Source organism: Erinaceus europaeus, chromosome 1, assembly GCF_950295315.1.
Source record: "Erinaceus europaeus chromosome 1, mEriEur2.1, whole genome shotgun sequence".
Classification (NCBI taxonomy): domain Eukaryota; kingdom Metazoa; phylum Chordata; class Mammalia; order Eulipotyphla; family Erinaceidae; genus Erinaceus; species Erinaceus europaeus.
In genome coordinates this window covers 140,473,899-140,498,254 of record NC_080162.1, presented here as the reverse complement: position 1 = coordinate 140,498,254, position 24,356 = coordinate 140,473,899, and the positions used below count along the sequence as shown (strand labels likewise).

At 38.9% G+C, this 24,356-nt stretch overlaps 1 protein-coding gene across 1 annotated transcript; it reads right to left on the bottom strand.

Annotated features, from left to right (window-relative positions):
- Positions 1 to 182: 182 nt before the first annotated feature.
- On the bottom strand, positions 183 to 24,232 carry SLC25A32 (solute carrier family 25 member 32). The gene is made up of 7 exons (XM_007518867.3): positions 23,891 to 24,232; positions 8,190 to 8,340; positions 6,249 to 6,334; positions 4,493 to 4,650; positions 3,409 to 3,522; positions 2,976 to 3,121; positions 183 to 1,716 (listed from the first exon to the last, which is right to left on the bottom strand). Exons 1-7 carry the CDS (start codon positions 24,036 to 24,038, stop codon positions 1,572 to 1,574), a joined length of 948 nt encoding a protein of 315 aa, XP_007518929.1. The 5' UTR covers positions 24,039 to 24,232; the 3' UTR covers positions 183 to 1,571.
- Between the last annotated feature and the right edge of the window lie 124 nt (positions 24,233 to 24,356).

Here is a 24,356-nt window from a genome sequence, read left to right as displayed (position 1 = left end):
GGTACACAGACATTCAAACAGAGGTGCTCTCTCTAGAAGTCCAAATGAAAACTGCAGCTCCTCTTTTCACATAGGAACAGATTTTAGGACTATCAATTACAGCATAATCCAAAAGTATGAGAAACTCATTTAATTTATAAAGCATTCCTGTACATGTTACAAAAGAACAAACACAATTATAATGATACTTATCATTTCATCTTTATTTTTGAAACAATGTCATTTTTAAATATAAAAAATACTTATTTTCAAAGAACTATTTAAATATGGCTTTGAAAAACCACAGTTTTATTTACAATCAACAGGTGGTAGGTATAGTGCAAAAACCTTCATAGATGTTTACAATAAATAAAAATATTCATATTCTCACATCCTTTGGGGGCAGTCCTTTATCTGATAAACATAATGCCCATTATAGCTTGTGTTTAAATCAAAGTTTATCAAGTCATTATGGAATAATAGCTATTAATTAGAATCTAGGTCCACATATTTGAAAATCTAAGTAGGAAGTCTGAGCTGCTTACTTCCACTCAGTTTGTTAACAGATATGCCCCATCTTTCCAGTATCTGCATAAAGTGATCATTTAGCTGACACAGCTAGATCCTAGAAGTTCAAATTTTACGAATTTAAAAGACACTAAGGGTCACTACATAAGTAACAACTGAATTCAGGATTACATTTTATATTATGGAAAAGTCTTTAAAAAATTAGTGATAGAATGGACTTCAGATCTTTTTCAAAATGAGAGAAATGCCTAACTTTTCAAATTTCTATGGCATGCAAATTTAAGACTAAGGCACATCTAGAATGAATTTTTCCTTATCAAAGTCTCCTGATTCTAAAATGGTCTAACTCTGATAACACCTTTTCCAGTAAACACTAATGTGTAATTTACCCATAAGACAGTGGTATTCTTATAAGAGGACATACTTCCTTGCTATTGCACAAAGACAAATTTTAAAGACAGTTCAGGCAAACAAGTTCAGAAAAAAAAAACAAAAAGAAAACAAGTACATCAATCAAATCAATTTAGAAAATGCTTCAAATCAGCTTCTACTTGACTAATGAAATGGAAATCTTGTGGGGACCGGGTCGTGGCACACCTGGCTGTGCACATGTTACAATGCGCAAAGACCCAGGCTCAAGTCCTCAACCGCTACCTGCAAAAGGAAAGCTTCATGAGTGATAAAGCAGGTCTGCAGGTGTCTTTCTGTCTCTCTTCCTATCTTCCCCCTTCCCTCTTGATAACTGGCTGTCTCTATCAAATAAAGATAACAAAATAAAAAAAATAAAGAGAGAGAGAGAGAAAGAAATCTTGTGAAACTCCGCTTGGTATCAGTTTAACAGTTGTGTTGCTGGAGTCATCTCAGGAAGAGCTAACCAAGTCCATCCAGACGGGGAAGACAAAAAGCAAAAACACATTGTGAAAATCTAGCAGTTCTTTGATGTCTACTAATGATAGACCAATTTTGATTGAGCCATGTTACTATACAGTATTCTTCTAAGGAGTTTCACTTTTCATATACAAAGGTAGGTACACACTGCTGCCTTGAACAGGTACAATGGAATTTCAGTTGGCTTGTTTTCTTTTTTCTCTAAGGTCAAGTAAAATATGTGAGACATTTTCATATACCACAAAGGTAATGCAGCAGGCTGGAGTCACTCTAATCAAATTGGGGGCAATTCCTTTATAAAATCCACTGACACCTTCTTTCCTTTAGAGAGAAAAATAAATATAAGTTTTATTTCCTATACAGCTAACAGTACAAAAGCTTAACTAACACAGGGCCAGCAGTCAAAGCCCCACTGTAATATATAAGTTCACACTACCAATGTTATTTTCATTAAGGGACTTATACTCAATTTAGATATTGACTGAAGAAGAGAGAGTAGGGGAACCTTAAAATTGAGCTGAAAGGGGGTTGGGGGAAAATGAGCTCACTTAGATACTTTGCCACGGTGGACTACCCAGGTTCCAGCTCAGTCCCCGCAACATGGTAGGAAACTGGTACTATGGTCACTTTCATTCTCTTAAGCAAACAAAAAAGAACTCAAAAAAGAACTAAAAGGGACTTTAATGATAACCAACTTGCAAATGCCTTTAAATATATGAACATACAGGAAAATTTTAAAATCTAGAAATTTTTAATTTAAAAATTTTAAAAGCTCATAGCTTATTCTAGTATTATGCAACATCCAATATAGCAATACACAAAAATAAAAGTATTTCCAATAGGAATAAGGCATGCAACTTGTCTCTTCAGGTCTCAACAGGTACTTACTGAACGACACTTAAACATTCTGCTATGGCTTTTTAGAATTAAAAAGAAACATGGAACTATTTACCTATAACAGTTTAACTTTTCCACAGTGAAGAATAGCATCTGCTCCATTATTCAATACCATTCAAATACTTTATCTTTGTTAATTTATAAAAAAAAATAAAATCCTCTGGGTCAATTCATGTATTTTATTGTCACTGGGGTCATCACTAGGATTTGGTGCCTGCACAATGAATCCATTGTTCTTGGCAGTCATTTTGTCATTTTTCCTTTTTTTTTTTTAATTTTTATTAGATAGGACTAATGAAATTGGTGGGGGGGATAGAGGAGAGACAGAGAGACACCTGCAGACCCACTTCACTCATGAAGCCTCCCCTCAACAAGTGGGGAGAGGGGACTCAAACCCAGGATACTGCACATGGCAATGTGTGCATTCAACATGGTGACCTGTATAAAACTTTATCAGCCAAGGCAATATAATTTTACAAATGAAGACCCAAGCCTAGACGCAGGACCATGAAAAATTGGTCTACTATTATGTATAGTAAAGAGGAGACAAGAAAGCTAGGACCACTGGCCATGTTTTCACAGCATAAAGGCCTTTGCTATAATTATAAAATTAATGTTATCTGGACAGTTTAGACTTGACAAGTACCTCCTAATAGCAATTTCAACATATAGTATGGTCTCACCTCCACGTCCTCGCAATTACGTCCAATACACCGTTATAAGACACATGCTGATCCTGAAGACGAGCTCTCACAACTTGATACGGGTATGTTGCTGCTACAGCAAATATTTTCGATAGTGCTGCAACTGATATGTATTCTATTGTGCTCTACAATGAAAATATGACACATTTTTCTTTAGAAAAAACTGTTTAAATACAAGAGTTAAAATAAAAATACAGAATTTGCAATTCTATAGGAAAGTACAGGTCTCTGGATCTGTGAAAAGTACTATTTTCCCTCTTAATGAAAGTTCTACATAATCTAGAGGCCATATTTTTAACATTTGAGTGCTACTGCAAATAAATGATAGAATCAACACTTATCATCACACTACCAAAGTAAGTGTGACTATGAAATGCCCATAAAAACATTTTTCTTTCAAGAATTATCTTACCAACTGCGCTTCTGGCAATCTCTCCATATGCTGGTTATATTTCAACTTTAGTAATTCATATGCCATAAACTGAAGGGCTCCATGTGATGTTCCAAATAGGCCAGGGACAAATCCCTAAAGAGATTAAAAGGAAAAAAAAAGAAAAAAAAGCTAAACTAAGCAAATTTGTTCTCAAAAGACTACAGCTTTCAGGGAGGGGAGTAAGAAGTGGTTGCCTTTGATATGTGACTCAGTGAAATAGTTATTTGACAAAGTTTTTGATAGTCCAAGGTTTGTTTCTTTGCTGATTTATTACTAAGTAGAGAAGATCAAACCTCTGCTTGACTCTGGCACAATGTGATGCTGAGGATTGAAACTGTAACCTCTGTGGCCTCAGCTACACAAGTTGGAACTCAGGCTAAGATATCTCACTAGCAATTAAGGAAAACTATCTTAAAGTAAGTTTCAACCCTGTTAACTAGATTTCAGTTTTCATTAAATTGTTTCTTGGCTAAGTTTGGCTTCTTTCTACAAAAATCTTTTTATGCTGGGGTGGGTGGTGGCACAGCAGGTTAAGCGCACATGGTGCAAAGTACAAGGACCGTCTTAAGGATCCCGGTTCCAGGCCTCTGGCTCCCAATCTGCAGGGGGGTCGCTTCACAAGCGATGAAGTAGGTCTGCAGGTGTCTATAGTTCTCTTCCTTTGTCTTCCCCTCCTCTTTCAATTTCTCTCTGCCCTATCCAACAACAATAGCAATGACAACAATAACAACAAGGGCAACAAAAATGGGAAAAAATGGCCTCCAGGAGCAATGAATTTGTAGGTAAGCACCGAGCCCCAGCAGCGATAACCCTGGAGGCAAAAAAAATCATTTTATGGGTTTTTTTTTTGGGGGGTGTTAATGGTTTACAATATAGATATTGGCACATGGGTACAATCTGTCATCCCCCTGTAAGAGGCAGACGTCTGAAGAACAATCTCACCCCAGTTTGGCTTCCTTTTAGGACTGACTATAGGTCATTCAGAATTCAGGTCACAGAGCCAAGGGAAATAACAATTCAGTTATTCAAAAATAAATTAATAATAATAATAATAAAAAATTACCTTATATAATCCACGCACACCTTCATATTTATATATTTTCACAAGTGCATCAAACATTCCTTTATATTGCTGCTGTGAGGTGTTAACACCACTGTACTGCAACATTAGGCGAGTTTTTGTTACCCATAGTGGGTTTGTAATGCAGAGTGTCATGGCTCCTAAAAATCAGATTTAGATAGATTACTTCAGCATATAGATACCATCTCTCTTAGGGCATTTCAAATTGAGAACAGCCTGTAACAGAAAGAATGATGTTGCACAGGGGCTATCCCTGCAGTCAAGAGATGTGATCTGGGGCACATGCTTAGAGTTAAAGGGGAGATAATGCTGTTGTTCAAAAGAACTTCCTCCTTTGAAGGCCAGAGAGATAGCACAGTGATTTACAAAACAGACTATCAGGCCTGAGGCACCAAAAGTGCCAGGTTCAGTCCCTATCTCCACCATATGCCAGAGCTGAAGAGGGTTCTGGTCAAAATAATTGTAAAAAAGTTTTCTTTTCAATAAATAAAGTTAAAAGTTCCACATGTGGTTAATGAGAAGTAAATTAACAAGGAGACAGTAAAGATAGCAAAGATGTCCTGGCTCCAAAGCCATGTGGTCTGCTGTAGAGAAGAGATGGAAGTCCTGGGAAGTAACTCTGTCAAGAAGATACTGGTACGTAAGAGGGAGCAGTTGGAGTGATCCAAAGAAGCCAGGAACTAGGAGAAAAGGATCAGAAATGCAGCACCTCAGTCATCCATGCATGTGTACACATATTCCTACCCTGACTGTATTGCAACATTACTCTAGTCCATCCAAAGTAGTTCCCACGCTAATATATTAGGTAATATTTTACATTTTTTCCTGAAAGTGGCAATGTTGTAGAAGAAACTGTTTGGGGCTGGTCAGTGGTGCACCTGGAAGAGCAGGCATGTTATTATGTCCAAGGACATGATTTTAAGGCCTCTGTTGCTACCACAAAGCAGGAAGAAAGCTTCAAGAGTGATGAAGCAATGTAATAGGTGTCTATCTTTCTTGCTCCATCTGGCTTCCCGTCCCCTTTCAATTTCTCTCTCTCTGTGTCTGATAAGTAAATAAGAGAAGAGTTAAACTACACTGTTTTGTAACAATTTCTCATTCTGTTAATATTCTGGCTTCTGTTGTAACTTTGGTCTCTGCCAGTTATTTTTATTTAAAAACAAGATAGTTCTTTCATTAAAAACAATGAACAAAGGCCTAGAAGGTGGCACAGCGGATTGAGCATTGAGCTCACAATATGAGGTCTCAAGTTTAATCCTTGGCATCACATATACCACCGTGATATTCTGGTTTTCTCTCTTTCTCTCTCACCAATAAACCAATAAACATTTAAAAAAATCAGTAACATTAACAAAGTATGCAAAATATCAAAACAGGAGTCATGGATTCTACTTCATTTTATTTAGCATATGCCAGGCAATGAAATAAGACTAATCAAATATAATTTGAAAACTAAAATTACACAATAATTATAGTGAGTTTACACTAAAATTTGTAAAATTAATATAGATTCATAATTTTTCTAAATTATATTATTCTGTACAAGTAAAATTCTTGAGATGTATTCAGGGTAATCAATAAAATTACCTACTGTCTAAAAAACTTCATGTGATAACAGTGTAGTTAGCTATACCCACTGATATTCTGATATTCAAAGGAAAAAGGGCAAATAAATTTTTTTTTTAAAAGTGAAAATCAAGTTAGAAAGTGACATTTTATATTTCAAACACTGCCTCACCAGCTTCAGCAGCTGAAACAAGGTATTCTGTTGCCTCTAGCTGTTTGGCTCTTCCTTCTGTCTTGTAGGATTTGATGGCATTATAACTGAAAGAATTAAACAGAACAACTCAGTTATTATCTAGGTAGGCATCATTAAGCAGGAGAGCCTGCCTTAAAGTCTTTGTAACTGAACAATGCTAGTGCATAATAGAATGTCTTTGTTAAGAGCGGATGTGCTAATAACACACTATTCCTCTCCACAAATGTAGATAGCCAGCAACACATATGTAAAATATTTTAATCGCATGTTCATTCTTAAAAAAAAAAGATAAAGAAGCTGGAAGGGGAGGGACATAGTGGTGGTGCAGTGATCCTCAAATAAAGCAAAAGAGAGCAGGGGACAGCACGTAGCAAATAGGTGCTGTTCAGGCTCTGAGTGGAGATTCAGATAAAACAACTCAATGGGAACTTCTTAACAGACTAACCATAAGCAACACACAAGTAGTCACAGTAAAAGAACACAAACAATACCATAAAAATATCCAGAAACTAAGCCAGACAGATAGCAGGCTTTATGTAGGAGGAAGAGACTGCTGGGTTTGGAGAGAGAATTTCAACAGATGAGCATAAGCAAAAGGCTATAGGTGACTAAGAAGACAGGGACTACTGAGCCCTCTCAAGCTCATGTTCTGACTTTATTTGACAGAAACAGAAAGCAACTAAATGTTTCTCAGTAGGGGCATCAAATCACTCTATTCTCTTTCTCTTACTGCTCATTTCCATTTCCTCTTGGAAGACTAAACAGATCCCTCCAAACTTTACTATGAATACTAACAACACTAGCCTAACTTGAAAGAAGTATCTTATTTTATGATGAAAGTTCTTGTCATGTAAACCTTATATTCATTCACATGGTTTGCCTTTAGAAACCCTTTAGAGAATGTATACAACTTGGAAATTCTCAATGCAGTTTTTCAACTATCTTAAAACTGAAAAAATTTAAATACTAAGGTTGAATTTACTTTCATTTAAAAACAAGATTGGTCTGAATACTATAAAAATATAAAACCAAATAGAATGTATGACATAAAAGAAAAAAAGGGAAATATACCAAGTTTCAATGTTTTTCTAAATATGCCATCTACTAAAACCAGAAAAGCAGCTTCATTCATTTCAAATACGATGACACAGCTTGAGCGATAGCTCAATTGAGAAGGTGCCTGCTATGCTATGCAAATGACTCGCCTTTGAGTCCCTGTTCCCCAAGGCACTGGGAGAAGTTTTGGATGCTGTATTCTCTCTCATAGTATAAAAAAAAAAGTCAGCCTTAAGCAGTGAAGTCCCAGTGACAACGACAACAATCAGGATGCTCGGGACAGCATGCAATCCTACCACATCATAGCAGTGATGCTATGTTTCCAAGTCTAGTACACTGAATTCAATGTGTCTGCCACAAGTGGCTTCTGCTGTAAGTAGGTTAATAGCAGTAGTTTCTAATGGTGACACTAAATGAGAAGTTAAGGAATACAGCAATGCATGCCCCCAGAATGATGGAGCAGTAAGAGGTAAAAGAATATGCCCCACAGATAGGCCTGCACTGCCTTTTACTTTCTTTTCCCAAAAGGCCTATCCTGTTGATATAGGTTCTTATGAGGATCAAGGCCTGTCCTTTCCTACTTTCTTTTTTTTTACTTTGTTATCAATCAAATGTGTTTTAGTAAGCCACTTTCCTAAATTCATCTCAGAAGATTCTGGCTTCTTTAAGAGTGTTTCTCCATCACATCATTTTACCTTCTTCTTCCAGGCCAAATGCTTCTGTTAGTAGCTGGCAGAAAATAAATTAGAAAAACCATCTTACTGTCTAATCCTTCTAATTTAGAGTAAAAGTGGTTCCATCTTCCTTCATCAACTGAGACAGAAACAAGCAGCACTATAAACAAAATCTTTTAAATCTACTCACAAGAAAAAGTAGAGTCCCCACGATAAGCCAGCACCCCACACATTTGGAGTTACTCCTTGGTAAAGTCCTCGTAGTCCATCAAGTTTCCAAATGGTGATCAAGCAATGAACAATTCCTTTATATTTTGGTCTCATTTCCAGTCCATCATTCACTACAGTCAAGGATACAGAAAGTTAGGTGAGAGCAAAGCTCCAGCACTCAATTGCACAGATAAAGTGTAGTCAGTTAAATAAAGGAGACAAATCAGAAGAACTCTATCCCCACCATATACAGACAATTATTCTCCAGGATCATTTAATATTTTTAAATCAATACATTCATAACTTTATCTAAGTTTTAATTTCTTAATAAGCACTTAATAAAATCTCAGGTAAATACCTGAGAGAGGCAAGAAAAATTTAGCAGAGAGGGCTAACTTTTTTCTACAAAGATTTTTTAACACTCTCTACCAACACACACACACACACACACACACACACACACACACACACACTCTCTCTCTCTCTCTCTCTCTCTCTCTCTCTCCATTCAAGATTAAGAAGGTAAATGCCTGTTTTGGAAATTTAAGGCCTTCCTTACTTGATTAAATAACTTTAAGTTCTTATTTTGCAAAATAAGAGATTGAGGAAAAATTATTTTATCTAGAGCTGATATATCCATAAATCTGTAAGAAAGTGATAGTCACTAAGAAAAATGGGAAAATTATATGAACTGTCAACTCAAGACAAAAAAAAAAAAAAACTCACTAACTAGTCAAAAAACATTAAAAAGGTATCCAACTTTATTGATAAAACACAAATTAAAGTATAATAGTACATCTGTGTTCCAGATTAAAATCAATTTTTAAAAAGCTTTGTTAGTACAAGAGGGAGGGAGGAGAAGAGAAAGAACCAAAGCACCACTCCAGCATATGTGAGCTTGGGGAGTGAACTCAGGACATCACGACCTCACTACTAATGTCCACTGTTCTACACACTGTGCAACCTTCTGGACAGCTTAAAAACAATGCTCAAAACAAACAAACAAACAACCAAACAAAACAGTGTTCAGAGGCAGAGGAAATTGCTCAGCTAGTGGAGCACAGAGCTTGTAGGCCTGCAGCTCCAGTTAAAGCCCTGGCATGGTGTTCTAACTTCTCTCTCAAGTGAAACTCTATTTGATATGAAATAAATTAATCTTGTTCCCCTCCTCCCACCCCCAACACTGATCAGCTCTGACTCATGGTGTTGACACCAGGGAGTGAACCTGGGACCTTAGAGTCAAAGGCATGAAAGTCTTTAGCATGAAGTACTAGACTACCTTCCCAGGCCAAATAAAGTACATCTAAACCAAACAAACATATATATGGTTTGGTAATAATGCAGCGTTGGTGAGGAAGCAGAGCATTAATGTGCTGCCAGTTCCCTTTCCTGAGAGTAATATGTAATAGCTAATAAAGATGCATCTGTTTTCTAATAAAAACTTAAATGCAACTATCCCTCGACTTAATAGTGCATTTCTAAGATTCTATATAAATACTAGTCCAAGCCTACAAAGGTTGTTCACTGTCCTTCGGACAGCAAAAGGAAAAGTAGTATCAATATTCATCAACAGATGAACAGTTATAGAAAATTTCCATTTATCAGTACTATGAACTAAAGGCCAAGGGAGCCAGGTGCTAATGCACCTGATAAAGCACACACAGTCACATGTGCAAGGATCTGCGTTTAATCCCCTGGTTCCCATATGCAAGGGGGAAACTTCACAAACAGTGAAGCAATGCTGAAGGTGTCTCCCTCTTTCAATTTGTCTCTATCAAAATTAATAATAATAATAAAAAGGCTGTGAGACAGCTCACCCAGTAGAGCATGTGCAACATGAGGGCCTGGGTTTGAGTCCTACGATACATGGGAACACCATGAACAGCACCAGGAGAGCTCTAAGAATAGCAAACCAGTGCTGTGGTTTCTCTTCAACACTATCTTCACCATCTCTTCCTCCAAAAGTAAAACTAAATGAAAGAAGTGGCTTGCCAGAGGCCACTCAGCAGCGCTTTGTGCATTCAAGAGGCACTGGGTTCATTCGCTGGTACTGAAAAACAACAATAAACCCTGAGACTGGTAGTAGATGTCTAGTTATAGGTAATGCAATTAGCATAATTTTTAATTGTCGTCTGCAACGGTTTTTACATAAGCAGGGTATGCCTAGAAAAAGGGCTGAAGTGACTCATATAGTTAATAGATATTTCCAGGAAATGAGACTGGCAGTGGGTGGGCACAAGGTGGGAAGGATAAAGACAAGTGAATAACACTAATTAAAGTAGGGAGGGAGGTAACTCAGTGGTACTTTGCACTGATCTGTATGCATGAGGTCCTAGGTTAGATCCCAGACACTAAATATCACAGAGGGGCACTCTGATCATTCTCATTAAAATATATATATATAAAAAAAAGTAAATAAAGATAGCATTTTTATAATAAAAAATTTTATAATAAAATACAGCAGTCTGGGAAAAATTCTAATTTCAATTTTTTAATTTATTTTTTCCTTTATTAGGGAATTAATGTTTTACATTTGGCAGTATAATTTTCAAATTTTTGTTTTTGTTATCCCTTACCTAAGAATATTTTCTGAATGCTTTATATCTGCAACCAGAATACAATAACAAAGTAATATTTAAAAATGTTTTCTACAAACCACAAGGTTCTAGAGGTGGAAATCAGGACTCCCAAGTACAAGATCCAAGAGTTCTGGCCACAGTACAACATATACCAGAATGATGCTGACTCTCTCTGTCTTACTGATAAATTGTAAAATCTGAAGTTTTAAAACAGAACTTTTCATATGATATTATTAGCACACAATCATTTTATTTATTTTTAATTTTTTACTGGAGGATTAATGGTTTTTACAGTTGACAGTAAAATACAATAGTTTGTACATGCATAATATTTCTCAGTTTCCCACATAACAATTCAAACCATCACGTTTCAGGACCTAAACCCTCCCCGAACTCCAGAGTCTTTTACTTTGGTGCAATATACCAATTCCAGTTCAAGTTCTGCTTTATGCACACGATAATTTTAAATGGCTCTCTTAAGAAGCGAAAGATATATACTGGATGAAAATTTTACAAAATATAGCAAGGAGCAAAAAAAAAAAACCTTAAAAAATCATCCACAATGTTTTTAATCCGAAATGACTGCCTTTATCATGTATTTCCTCTCTTTCAGTTTTGTCTGTGAATATAAATTCCAGTTCTGTCTCTAAATTTACCTTCTTATATATACATATATGCTCAGCATTAAAATATTTTTGACATAAAAGTGTTGTACACTTAACAGACTACAGTATAATATAAACATAACTTATTCACTCCCTTTTGTTGCCCTTGTTGTTTTATTGTTGTTGTTGGATAGGACAGAGAGACATAAAGAGAGGAGGGGAAGTCAGAGAAGAAGAGAAAGATACCTGCAGAACTGCTTCACTGCTTGTGAAGCCACTCCCTGGCAGGTGGAGAGCCAGGAGCTCAAATTGGGATTCTTATACTGGTCCTTGTGCTTCGCACCACCTGTGCTTAACCTGCTGTACTACCACCCAACTCCCTTAAACATAACTTTTATATATAGAACTTTTCTATATATAGAAAGAAAAAAATTAGTATGTCTTACTTTCCTATGATAATCTCTCTTTTTCAGTTGTCTGAAACCCAGCTTGAATTGTCTCTGAGGTGAATCTGTATTCCTCCAACTTCTTCCTTCCTTACCTTCTTCTGGAGAGTTACAGCTTCATTAACAGTGCTCCTCTCACGACTCTCCCCCTTGTCCTTTGAGCTTTTTAGTCCCAGATCACAGCTATATTCCTACTGTTTTCCCCATAACCTGCATTCATGTCGTAAACAGGCCTTTTAAGGCTCCTATGTTTCCCTCCATACCCCAGAGTTATCCTATTAACATGGGTTAAAGAATAAAAATGGCAGATTACACATACATACTGAAAATGCCCTGCCCTGAAAGTTTATACAAATTACAGCCTACCAGCCATCTGCTAGCACCCTCAGTCCCTTGGCCTCTCCTCACTATTTTACTGTGTATGAAGGGCATTGGCAGAATCACTGTTTACCAGGGCTAGGCAAAGGTGAAAAAGTCAACAACTTTCACAGTTAGCCTTAAGGCATGAGATTAAAGTACACTAAATAGGCTTTATCAGAAACCTGGGTTTGACAGCTAACCTAGTCTCTAATTACATAGGATCTATGTAATTACATAGGATCAATCTGTTTTATGTAATAGGAGATATTTTAGACTATATATGTATACACACACATATTCATGATACACTGTTTATTGTATCATTTACATCATAATAATGATCTTACTTTCAATTCTAAACAGTATTTGTATATAGGCATTAATTTATAAAAATAAATAACTTTTTTTTTTTTGTCTCCAGGATTATTGCCAGGGCTCGGTGCCTGCACCATGAATCCACTGCTCCTGGAGACCATTTTTTCCCCTTTTGTTGCCCTTGTTTTATCATTGTTGCGGTTATTATTGTTGTTGCTGCTGTCGTTGGATAGGACAGAGAGAAATGGAGAGAGATGGGGAAGACAGAGACGGGGAGAGAAAGATAGACACCAGCAGGGGAGCCGGGGGCTCGAACCGGGATTCTTATGTGAGTTCTTGCGCCTCGAATAAATAACTTCTTATGGAAGTTTACAGAGATAAAAGATTGAGAGAATATCAGAGCATCACTGTGGCATGTGATTATCAGGGATCAAACTCAGAAACCTCATGCTTGTAAATCCAGCCCTCTGAGAGTCACTGCACAAACTCCCAAGTTATGATATAAAATATTTAAAAAATTTTATTTGACACACACACATATATACATATACATATATATATATGCCTGGTAGTGATGAACATTACAATGCACGAGGACCCAGGTCTAAGCCCCCAGTCCCCACTTGTAGAAGGAAAGATCCACAAGTGGGTGAAGCAGGGCTGCAGATGTCTGTCTCTCTTCCTCTCTATTTCCCCTTTTCTCTCGATTTCTGACTGTATTCAATAAATAAATACAGATAGTAAAAATTAATATATATATTTACTTTATTAAATATGAGACTGTTTCGGTTTGAGAATCAGAGCCAGCCAATGAAGTCAACAAGAAGGAACTTGGAGGCGGAGCTACAAGCAGACTGCTTTCTCTCCTCTCCTCTCCTCTCCTCTCCTCTCCTCTCCTCTCCTCTCCTCTCCTCTCCTCTCCCGGATCAACTAGGAATACCAAAGGAGACCACCCGGACCGAAACAAGACAGGACTAGAATGACCACAGGAACCTAGTAAATCACCGGTGAGTACAAACACCTGTGGCTGGTGACAGAGAGGAGGGAGGGGCCTAAGGAGAGATTAAGTGACTGCTAACAGTTCAGCAGTTTATCAGTTGAGACACCACCTCCAGTCTGCTCCACCAACAAGGGGACAGCTTAAGGGAGGAGAAGACTCCCCAGAGACTCACCAAGTGCAACTCTGAGTCTCCATTGCTACTACCCTCAGAATCTGGAGCAGCGACAGGAAGGGACACCAGGGGATAGAGATCTAACCAGGAAACTCAGAAGACCTATACCTCGGTGGGTGGCATAGCTGAGGGGCTGTGAAAGTCTCTTTGCATAACCACTGGATTATCTCTGCCAGGCCCTGCTTTAACTCTTGGTCAGGAGTCAGTGATTAAGCTAAGAAGCCTACTGATAGTTTAAAAGCCCTCAGCCTCCCATAGCCTACAGGGAAGGAAAAAAAAAAAGGAGGCTTTTAAACCACTGAGCTCCAACTCAGGGATTGAAAGAAGTGTTAACTTCCACCACTGTGAACCCTTGAATTAACTTACTTAGACACAAGTCAATCCAGGCAATAGTGATCAATAATTTGAAAAGTACTGATAAAGGAAACTCATAACATAATATATAAAATGGTTACAACAACAAGAAAAAATATTGGAGAATCGAACCAGGACAAGAGTCCAGATAAAAGTCCTCCAGAGGGTGAAGGACAAAATAACGGGTTCAACATCCAAACATTAGCTAAGGAAATAATAACAGGAGTGACTAAAGAATTTGAAAAAATTGTAATCAGAAATGCAGGAACAACAAATAAGAATATGGAAGAAAATACTAATTATCTCATGGTTATTAGAGAGCTGAAAGCTGAAATCGCTAAGAATGCAACTAGATGAAAAAGCTAAAACAGTATCAGAGCAGGGCAACAAAACAAATGAACTCCAGAAAACAGTAGAGAGCAAAGAGAATAGAATCTATGAGGCTGAAGACAGAATTAGCAAGATTGAGGATGAATTAGAGACAACTAAAAAAGAAGTAAGAGATCTCAAAAAGAGATTAAGAGAAGATGAAAACAACAACAGAGTCCTATGGGATGACTTCAAAAGAAACAATATACTCATTATTGGCATGCCAGAGGAAGAAAGAGAAGGAGAGGAAGAAAGCATTTTCCAGGCCACAGTAGCTGAAAACTTCTCTAGTCTAGACAACATCAAAGACATAAAAATTCAAGAAGCCCAGAGGGTCCCAAACAGAATTAACCCAGACCTAAAGACACCAAGACATATCATACTTAGAATGGAAAAGAATAAGGATAAAGAAAGGATCCTGAAGGCTGCAAGAGAAAAACAAAGAGTCACCTACAAAGGAAAACCCATAAGATTAGCAGCAGACTTCTCCATACAAACACTACAGGCCAGAAGAGAATGGCAAGATATCTATCGAGTGCTCAATGAGAAAGGCTTTCAGCCAAGAATACTATATCCTGCTAGACTATCATTCAGACTAGATGGAGGCATCAAAACCTTCTCAGACAAGCAACAGTTGAAGGAATCAACCATCACCAAGCCTGCCCTGAAAGAAGTTCTGAAAGGTCTCCTATAAACAACCAGACCACCACAAATAGGACATATATCAGAATACTCTAAAACTCTACAAGAATGGCGTTAAAATATCTTCAATCTTTGATATCAATAAATGTCAATGGCCTGAATTCACCTATTAACAGAGAAGAAAAATGGATCAGAAAACACAACCCAACAATATGCTGTCTACAGGAAACCCACCTAACTCAACAAGACAAACACAGACTTAAAGTGAAAGGATGGAAAACTATCATAAAAGCCAATGGCACACAAAAAAGGGCAGGAACAGCTGTTCTCATATCTGACATGATAGACTTTAAAATAGATAAGATAAAAAAGATAGGAATGGATACTACTTAATGCTCAGAGGATCAGTCAATCAAGAGGACTTAACAATTATTAACATCTATGCACCCAATGAGAAGCCATCTAAATATATCAAACTTGTACTGAAAGAGCTACATACAGAAATATATTAACAGTAACACAATCATAGTAGGGGACTTCAACACCCCACTCTCTCAACTGGATAGATCATCCAGGCAGAAAATCAATAAAGACATAAGGGATCTAAATGAAGAAATAGATAAACTAGAACTATTGGACATTTTCAGAGTCATTCATCCCAAGAAACTGGAATACACATTTTACTCAAATCCACATGGGTCATTATCAAGGATAGACCATGTTAGGCCACAAAGACAGCATCAGCAAATTCAAGAGCATTGAAATCATCCCAAGCATCTTCTCAGACCACAGTGGAATTAAACTAACACTTAACAATCAACAAAAGATTAGTAACAGTGCCAAAATGTGGAAGCTCAACAGTACACTTCTTAACAACTTCTGGGTCAAAGAGGAAATCAAGGAAGAAATCAAAATGTTTCGAGAGTTCAATGAAAATGAAGACACAAGCTATCAAAATATTTGGGACACAGCTAAAACAGTCCTAAGAGGGAAGTTCATAGCTATACAAGCACACATTAGGAAACAAGAAAAAGCACAAATAAACAGCCTGATTGCACATCTTAAAGACCTAGAAGAAGAACAACAAAGGAACCCTAAAGCAACCAGAAGGACAGAAATCACTAAAGTTAGGGCAGAAATAAATAACATTGAGAATAGGAAAACCATACAAAACATCAACGAAAGTAAATGTTGGTTCTTCGAAAGAGTAAACAAAATTGACAAACCTTTAGCCAGACTCACAAAACAAAAAAGGGAAAAGACCCAAATAAATCGGATAGTAAATGAAAGAGGAGATATCACAACAAACACTGCAGAAATTCAACATATCCTGCGAGGCTTCTATGAACAACTATATGCCACTAAGCTAGAGAACCTGGAAGAAATGGACGATTTCCTAGATACCTACCAACTTCCAAAACTAAGTAAAGAGGAAGTGGATAACATGAACAGGCCCATCACAGCTAATGAAATTGAAACAGTTATCAAAAATCTCCCCAAAAATAAAAGTCCTGGACCAGATGGTTTTACAAATGACTTCTACAAAACCTTCCAAGAAGAACAATACCTCTACTTTTAAAAGTCTTCCAGAATATTGAAGACACTAGAATACTCCCTGCCAGCTTCTATGAAGCCAACATCACCCTGATACCAAAAGTAGACAGGGACACAACCAAAAAAGAAAACTACAGACCAATATCTCTGATGAACATAGATGTGAAAATATTGAACAAAATTCTAGCCAACCGGATACAGCAGTATATCAAAAAGATTGTTCATCATGACCAAGTGGGGTTTATCCCAGGCATGCAAGGTTGGTTTAATATACGTAAATCAATCAATGTGATCCACCACATCAACAAAAGCAAGACCAAAAACCACATGGTCATATCAATAGATGCAGAGAAAGCCTTTGACAAAATACAACATCCCTTGATGATCAAAACACTACAAAAAATGGGAACAGATGGACAATTCCTGAAGATAGTGGAGTCTATATACAGCAAACCTACAGCCAACATCATACTCAATGGTGAAAAACTGGAAGCATTTCCACTCAGATCAGGTACTAGACAGGGCTGCCCACTATCACCATTACTATTCAACACAGTGTTGGAAGTTCTTGCCATAGCAATCAGGCAGGAGCAAGGAATTCAAGGGATATAGATTGGAAGAGAAGAAGTCAAACTCTCCTTATTTGCAGATGACATAATAGTATACATGGAAAAACCTAAGGAATCCAGAAAGAAGCTTTTGGAAATCATCAGGCAATACAGTAAGGTGTCAGGCTACAAAATTAACATTCAAAAGTCAGTGGCATTCCTCTATGCAAACACTAAGTTAGAAGAAATTGAAATCCAGAAAACAATTCCTTTTACTATAGCAACAAAAACAACAAAATATCTAGGAGTAAACCTAACCAAAGAAGTGAAAGACTTGTATACTGAAAATTATGAGTTCCTACTCAAAGAAATTGAAAAAGACAAAGAAGTGGAAAGATATTCCAAGTTCATGGGTTGGAAGAATTAACATCATCAAAATGAATATATTACCCAGAGCCATCTACAAATTTAATGCTATCCCCATCAGGATCCCAAGCACATTTTTTAGGAGAATAGAAAAAATGCTACAAATGTTTATCTGGAACCAGAAAAGACTTAGAATTGCCAAAACAATCTTGAGAAAAAAGAACAGAACCGGAGGTATCACACTCCCAGATCTCAAACTGTATTACAGGGCCATTGTCATCAAAACTGCTTGGTACTGGAACATGAATAGACACTCTGACCAGTGGAATAGAACTGAGAGCCCAGAAATGAGACCCCATACCTATGGACATCTAATCTTTGACAAAGGGGCCCAGACTATTACATGGGGAAAGCAGAGTCTCTTCAACAAATGGTGTTGGAAACAATGGGTTGAAACATGCAGAAGAATGAAACTGAATCACTGTATTTCACCAAATACAAATGTAAATTCCAAGTGGATCAAGGACTTGGATGTCAGGCCACAAACTATCAAATACTTAGAGGAAAATATTGGCATAACTCTTTTCCGCATAAATTTTAAAGACATTTTCAATTAAATGAATTCAATTACAAAGAAGATTAAGGCAAGTATAAGCCTATGGGACTACATCAAATTAAAAAGCTTCTTCACAGCAAAAGAAACCACTACCCAAACCAAGAGACCCCTCACAGAATGGGAAAAGATTGAGCAGACTGGAAAAAAATATATATATATGCACATACACACACATATGCATATGCATGCACAGATGTTGGGGGAGGTAGCTGAGTGGTAGAGCAAAAGACCTGTCTATATGCTTTAACTCCAGGATTCAAACACTCGTACTACATATGGCAGAGCAATGCTCTGGTACCACCCACCACTGTAATGAAAATTTAAAGAATAAATTATATATAAAACAGGCTAAATATAAAAATGTTATCACAGGCCAGTAAAATACCTCATCTGAATAGTGTGCTGCTTTTCCATGCAGACAACCCCACCATACTGAAGGAATTTCTGGTGCTGGGGTGTCTCCATGTTGGCTCTCCCTCTCTTGGCTTTAAAAACTTTGAGACACTGCTTTAGGTTCAGTTCCCTTAGAAACTTAACTCTTTATCTTCAAATGTGCCACTTTCTCATCTTCCCTGTTTTTATTGCTTTCCTGAGAACATGTAAACACTTCTAAATATCTGCAGAGTCTCTCTTTGGTCCCAGTGGCCTCCTTATCAGTTAAGCTTCAGGAAGAGATAACTACAATCACAGCAGAAATTTTCTTACCTTCACTGCTCCTCAACCCAATCCAGGCAGGGCCTCTACCCCCACAAGTACTCTCTAGTTTAAGAGGTTCAAGTGTAATTTGGGAATTCTCTTTCTCACTAACCGGTAAGCTAACCTATTTGTGCCTTTAAAAGAAAACAAACTCTGAACTCTAGTTTCACACTATGCTTTCTTGATTTTCCTCGTTTCTTTAGCCACCAAGTTTCCTTTTCTTCTTTCCATCTTTTAAATCCTTCACTTTCACAGGAACTCTTTCTACTCCCACAGGGGTCATCTCAATCACCAAGCGGCTTCAATCACATTCCTTGTGCTGCAGTTTCTACAACTCTAGTCCCAATGTCTCTCCTAACATCCAACCTGGCTTCCATTTTCACATCTTGGAATGCAAAAATGTGTCAATCTCACAGCTTCCTAACCTGTGGGGAATTTTTTTTTTTTTTAAGATTTTGTGTATTTATTAATAAGAAAGATAAGAGGAGAGAGAGAAAGAACCAGACATCACTCTGGTACATGTGCTGCCAGGAACTGAACTCAGGACCTCCTGCTTGAGTCCAATGCTTTATCCACTGTGCCACCTCCTGGAACACAGGGGAATTATTTTCATTTCTGTATCTAGCATTCAACCCTTTAACTTAACTATGCTAAGTTACTCAAAGTTTCAAAATAACAGCAGATGCTAAGCAATCAGACTTCCAATACCAACACTTACCGCGTGGTCCTGAGTATGTCACTTGATTTCTCCATGTCTGAGTTTCCTCACTCATAAAATGGGAAAGGTGCTAGAATCTACCTCTAAAAATTAAGTCAGTGTATGTCACTGGTCCTATGATACCGTAAACACAAAAGGTATCTGTACGCTACTACTATTCCTGGACTCTAAATTTTAGTTCCTTGATTTAATTCATCATTCAGCTTTGTGAGTTTTTTCAATCACTATTTTTATACCTCATTCACATTCTTTCTTCTGGCTCTCATTGTAATTTTAAATTATATCTTCAAGTTAGAGAGACTCAGCCATCACCTCATCCAGTCTTTCCATCCAATACAAGAACATCTTCTAACCTCTTATCCTACTACTTCAAATTACTACATTCTAAAAAAAAGAATTTTATAATCTATTGGATAGAAACAGACAGAAACTGAGAGGGAAGGGGATGACAGAAAGAGACAACTGCAGCCCTGCTTCACCCAGCTCCTTGTACACTGTAACGTGTGTCCTTAACCAGATGTGCCACCACCCAGCTCCTTTCAAACTACTACTTATAATCATTCCCATTTTATTTCTAAGCACTAACACTTTGCCAGGCCAAAATCTGCTTCCCTATAATTTCCACCCAAACTGTTAGTCCTTTAAACCATGTGATGGTTATCCAAATACCTTAATCGCTCTACCCCACTTTACCCCAAAGCTAAACTAGTTCCTGTAGGCATTTCCTACATAAAGTGATTTCAATGTTTCTGCCACTTTAGGCTCACACAAGTGATCAGTACATGCCGCAACTCTGTAAGGGATTGATTTTATGAGAAAACTAATGCTAATGTGTCAGACAAGTGAAAATAATTTCAGTTATCCACCTTCCTAAATGGTCCTTTTACTCCTATCCCCATATTAGTCACACAGTGGAATTTACTATTATAAAGTCCTGCTTGGACTCTAGGTTCTTGAATTGTGTCTTCCCATTCAGATTATTTTTCTTTTTAAAAAATATTTTTATTTTAGGGGCTGGGTAGTGGCACACCCAGTTGAGTACACATGTTAAATGCACAAGGACCCAGGTTTGAGCCCCCAGTGCCTATCTGCAGGGGGAAAATTTCACAAGTAGTGAAGTAGGTCTGCAGGTGTCTCTGTCTCTCTCCCTACCTCCCTTTACCCCTCTATTTCTGACTATCTCTATACAATGTTTTTTTAATTAAAAACAAATATTTTTATTTTATTTAATGTTTATTTACTATTGGATACAGAGAAATTGAGAAGGGAGGAAGAGATAGGGAAAGAGACACCTGTAGACCTGCTTCACCATTCATGAAACATCCCCCCTCAGGTGGTAGCCAGGGGCTCAACCCTGGGTCCTTGAAGACTGTAGTGTTAGTGCTGAACCAGGTGCACCACCACCTGGCTTCCTCTTCCCATTCAGCTCCAACTACCTCATCTATCATTCATTGGTCAATTTCACCCACATTTCATCAAGAGTAGCAAAGAGCAACCTCTCAGAAACCAGAATTTCCCTCCCTACAGGCAGTCTACTTCACAACACTGTCTTAAACTTACCAACTCACCTGCAGCGTTGTGACGTAGACTGTGATCAATGATCAAACATAATGTTCCTAAGATCTTTTCTTTAAAGGGGCTGGGTGGTGGTGCACTTGGTTGAGCACACGTTACAAAACACAAGGGCATGGGTTTGATCCACTGGTCCCCACCTGCATGGGGAAAGCTGCACAACTGAAGCAGGGCTGCAGGTGTGTCTGTCTCTTTCCCTCTCTATCTCCCCATCCCTTTCAATTTCTGACTGTCTCTATCCAATAAACAAATAAAGATAATAAAAAAATAAAAAGATCCTTGCATTAAAGATATCTAATCATCACATAGGCTTTCTTACAGCTACAGTCAAATTCAACAGGAATTCCTGGAGGTGCTGAGGTGAGCTGTTCAGTGCCAGAGGGTTCTGGAGTCAGACAGCCCACACAAGATCTACACAAATTTGTGATGTGGGCAAGTTAGTCAACATGCCATCTAGGTGGAGTTCACTGGATGGTCCAGAGCAGCAGAGACAGCTCAGTTCAATGATTTGTTCCTAGTACATGAAATGTTTGGTGACTGTTAACTGTCACCCACATTTTTATTTGAGCCAACATCATCAACTCTGAAAATTACATGCTTTTGTAGGCTGTGGGTGGGGGGTTGATATTCCATATTTCTCACATTTCTTTGCCAACTCTCCCAGAGTTAAAATAACAATTTTTCTTTGTGAAACTTCAATATTTAAAGGAGACTTTACACTTATAAACCACTAGTAGTACATAATTTTCTTGACAGTTTTGCCTCTACTTTGGTTTTGGTTATTTTTGCTTATTTCTCTATGTCTTTGGTTTTATGTTGTTCTGAATTATCTTCCTTGTGTGACTAAGTCTCAAGCCTACAATTAAGGTTTAAATCCCCCAAGGATAAGAACTTTGCTTAAATGCTTCTTTATTCCATACAATTGATTAAAAGAGAGAGAATATGTATTCCAGGTGAACAGAACTAACTTGGCTCAAAACTTTTGCACATCTACTTTCAAGGCATAACTTTACTAGATATGAAAGGAAATGTTGGGGCCAGGTGGTGGTGCACCTGGTTAAGACCCAAGTGCAAAGACCCAAGTTCAAGTCCCTGGTCCCCATCTGAAGAGGGAAACCTTCAAGAGTGGTGAAGCAGGGCTGCAGGTGTCTGACTCTCCCTATCTTCCCCTACTCTCAATTTCTCTGTCACTACCCAATAATAAATAGAAGTATTAAAAAAAAAAAAACCCTAGGAATACTCAACATCATTTTAAGAAAGAGAGGAAATATTAAAAAATAATATCGATAACCTTCAATGAAACTATTTTTTCCCAGAATTTAGTGTTGGCTCTAACATCTAAAGGATGTCGAGTTTATACTCAACTCAAATGCATGTAATCCAACAAACCATTTTTAAAAAATCACCTAGTATTTTAATTCTAGCAGCTTTCTTTCGCAGGACCTTACATGACACTAGAAATCCCCTCTCCAAATACACACACACACTCGCTACATGTTTTCAAGAAAAATCTCTACTACAGCCATTAGCACCTGCTGAGCCTTAGCCTCCTCAACCCCCAAACTTTATGACATTTTCTTCCCAGTACTCCTGCCAAACACACAAGGTGACCATGAGGTTTCAAAGCACTTCCTACCACAGATGGATGACATGAAGGCTGAGCCCCCAAAATGTGTCAATCTTGTTTTCTTTGTTGTTTTCATTCTACAGGTTGGGCAGTCTTGGAGTTGCATTTTCTTCACCGAGGTCTTTTGTGTCTCCCCCCACCCCCCAGTCTTGGAGAAGGGAGATAGGGGCTGGGCAGCGGTTGAGTGCACACCATTACAGTGCGCCAGGGACGGAGGTTTGAGTCCCTGGTCCTCACCTACGAAGGGGAAGCTTCTCAAGCAGTGAAGCAGGCCTGCAGGTCTCTCTCTCTCTCCCTCTCTTTCTCTCTATCTCTTTCCCTCTCAATTTCTGTCTCTACCCAACAAAAAATGGTAATGATCAGAAATAAAGACAATTCTGGAGACCATGCCATGGTGCACCTAGCTAAGCACACACTATATAGTCCGCAAGGATCCGAGTTCGAGCCCCTGGTCCCCAATGCAGGGGAAAAGTTGCACGAGTGGTGAAGCAGGGGCTGCAGGTGTCTTGTCTGTCTCCCTCTTTTTTTAAAAAATTTTTTCTTTTGTATTTATTCACTTAGTCCCTTTTGTTTCCCTAGTTGTTTTTTTGTTGTTGTTGTTGTAGTTATTATTGTTGTCGTCGTTGCTGGATAGGACAGAGAGAAATGGAAAGAGATGGGGAAGACAGAGAAGGGGAGAGAAACAGACACCTGCAGACCTGCTTCACCGCCCGTGAAGCGACTCCCCTGCAGGTGGGGAGCCCGGGGCTCGAACCGGGATCCTTATGCCAGTCCTTGCGCTTTGCGCCACGTGCGCTTAACCCGCTGCGCTACCACCCGACTCCCTCTCTCCTCTTTTTAAAATTATTTTTATTATCTTTATTATTGGCTAGAGGCCGAAAGAAATTGAGAGGGGCAGAGAAGATACTGAGGGAGAGAGAGAGAGACACCTGCATCCCTGCTTCATCACTCGTGAAGCTTTTCCCCTGCAGGTGGGGGCCGGGGACTTGAACCTGGGTCCTTGAGCACTGTAGCATGTGCGCTCAACCAGGGGCGCTACCACCCAGCCCGTCTCTCTCCCTCTCTAGTCTCCCCCTCCCTCTCAATTCCTCTGTCTCTATCCAGTAATAAGCAAATAAAGACGATGGGGGCCCGGCTCTCACCGGCGAAGCGGATCTTCACGAGGTCGAGCGGGTGCAGCGCCAGGTTGGACAGGACGCCGCCGCTCACGCCCGCCACTAGGTTCTCGTAGCGGACGTGGTAGAAAAACGAGCTCCACGCCGACACCGCGGGCTGGGCCTGGCCGCCCATGGGCTCGGGGCCCGGAGCCCCCGCATCCCCCAGAGCGGGAGAGGTCGCGCGAGACACTGTGGCCGCCACGGTGACGACAGATGCCGCCTTGGAGCAAAAAACCTCTCGGGGCGTGAGCGCGCGCGAGCACTTCCGGGACCCGCACACCAACCCCGCTGGAGGCTAAGCCGTGTGCGCCGAGGGCGTGTGAGGGGCGTCACGCGGGCTGGGTGCCGCGAAGAAAGTTGGCCAAGCCCCGCCCGCGCCTCCGCCTCTGCCGCTGCGACTGGCAAGCTAGCTCCCGAAGGGCCGCCCCTGCCGCCGCCCTCTCTGCGTTCC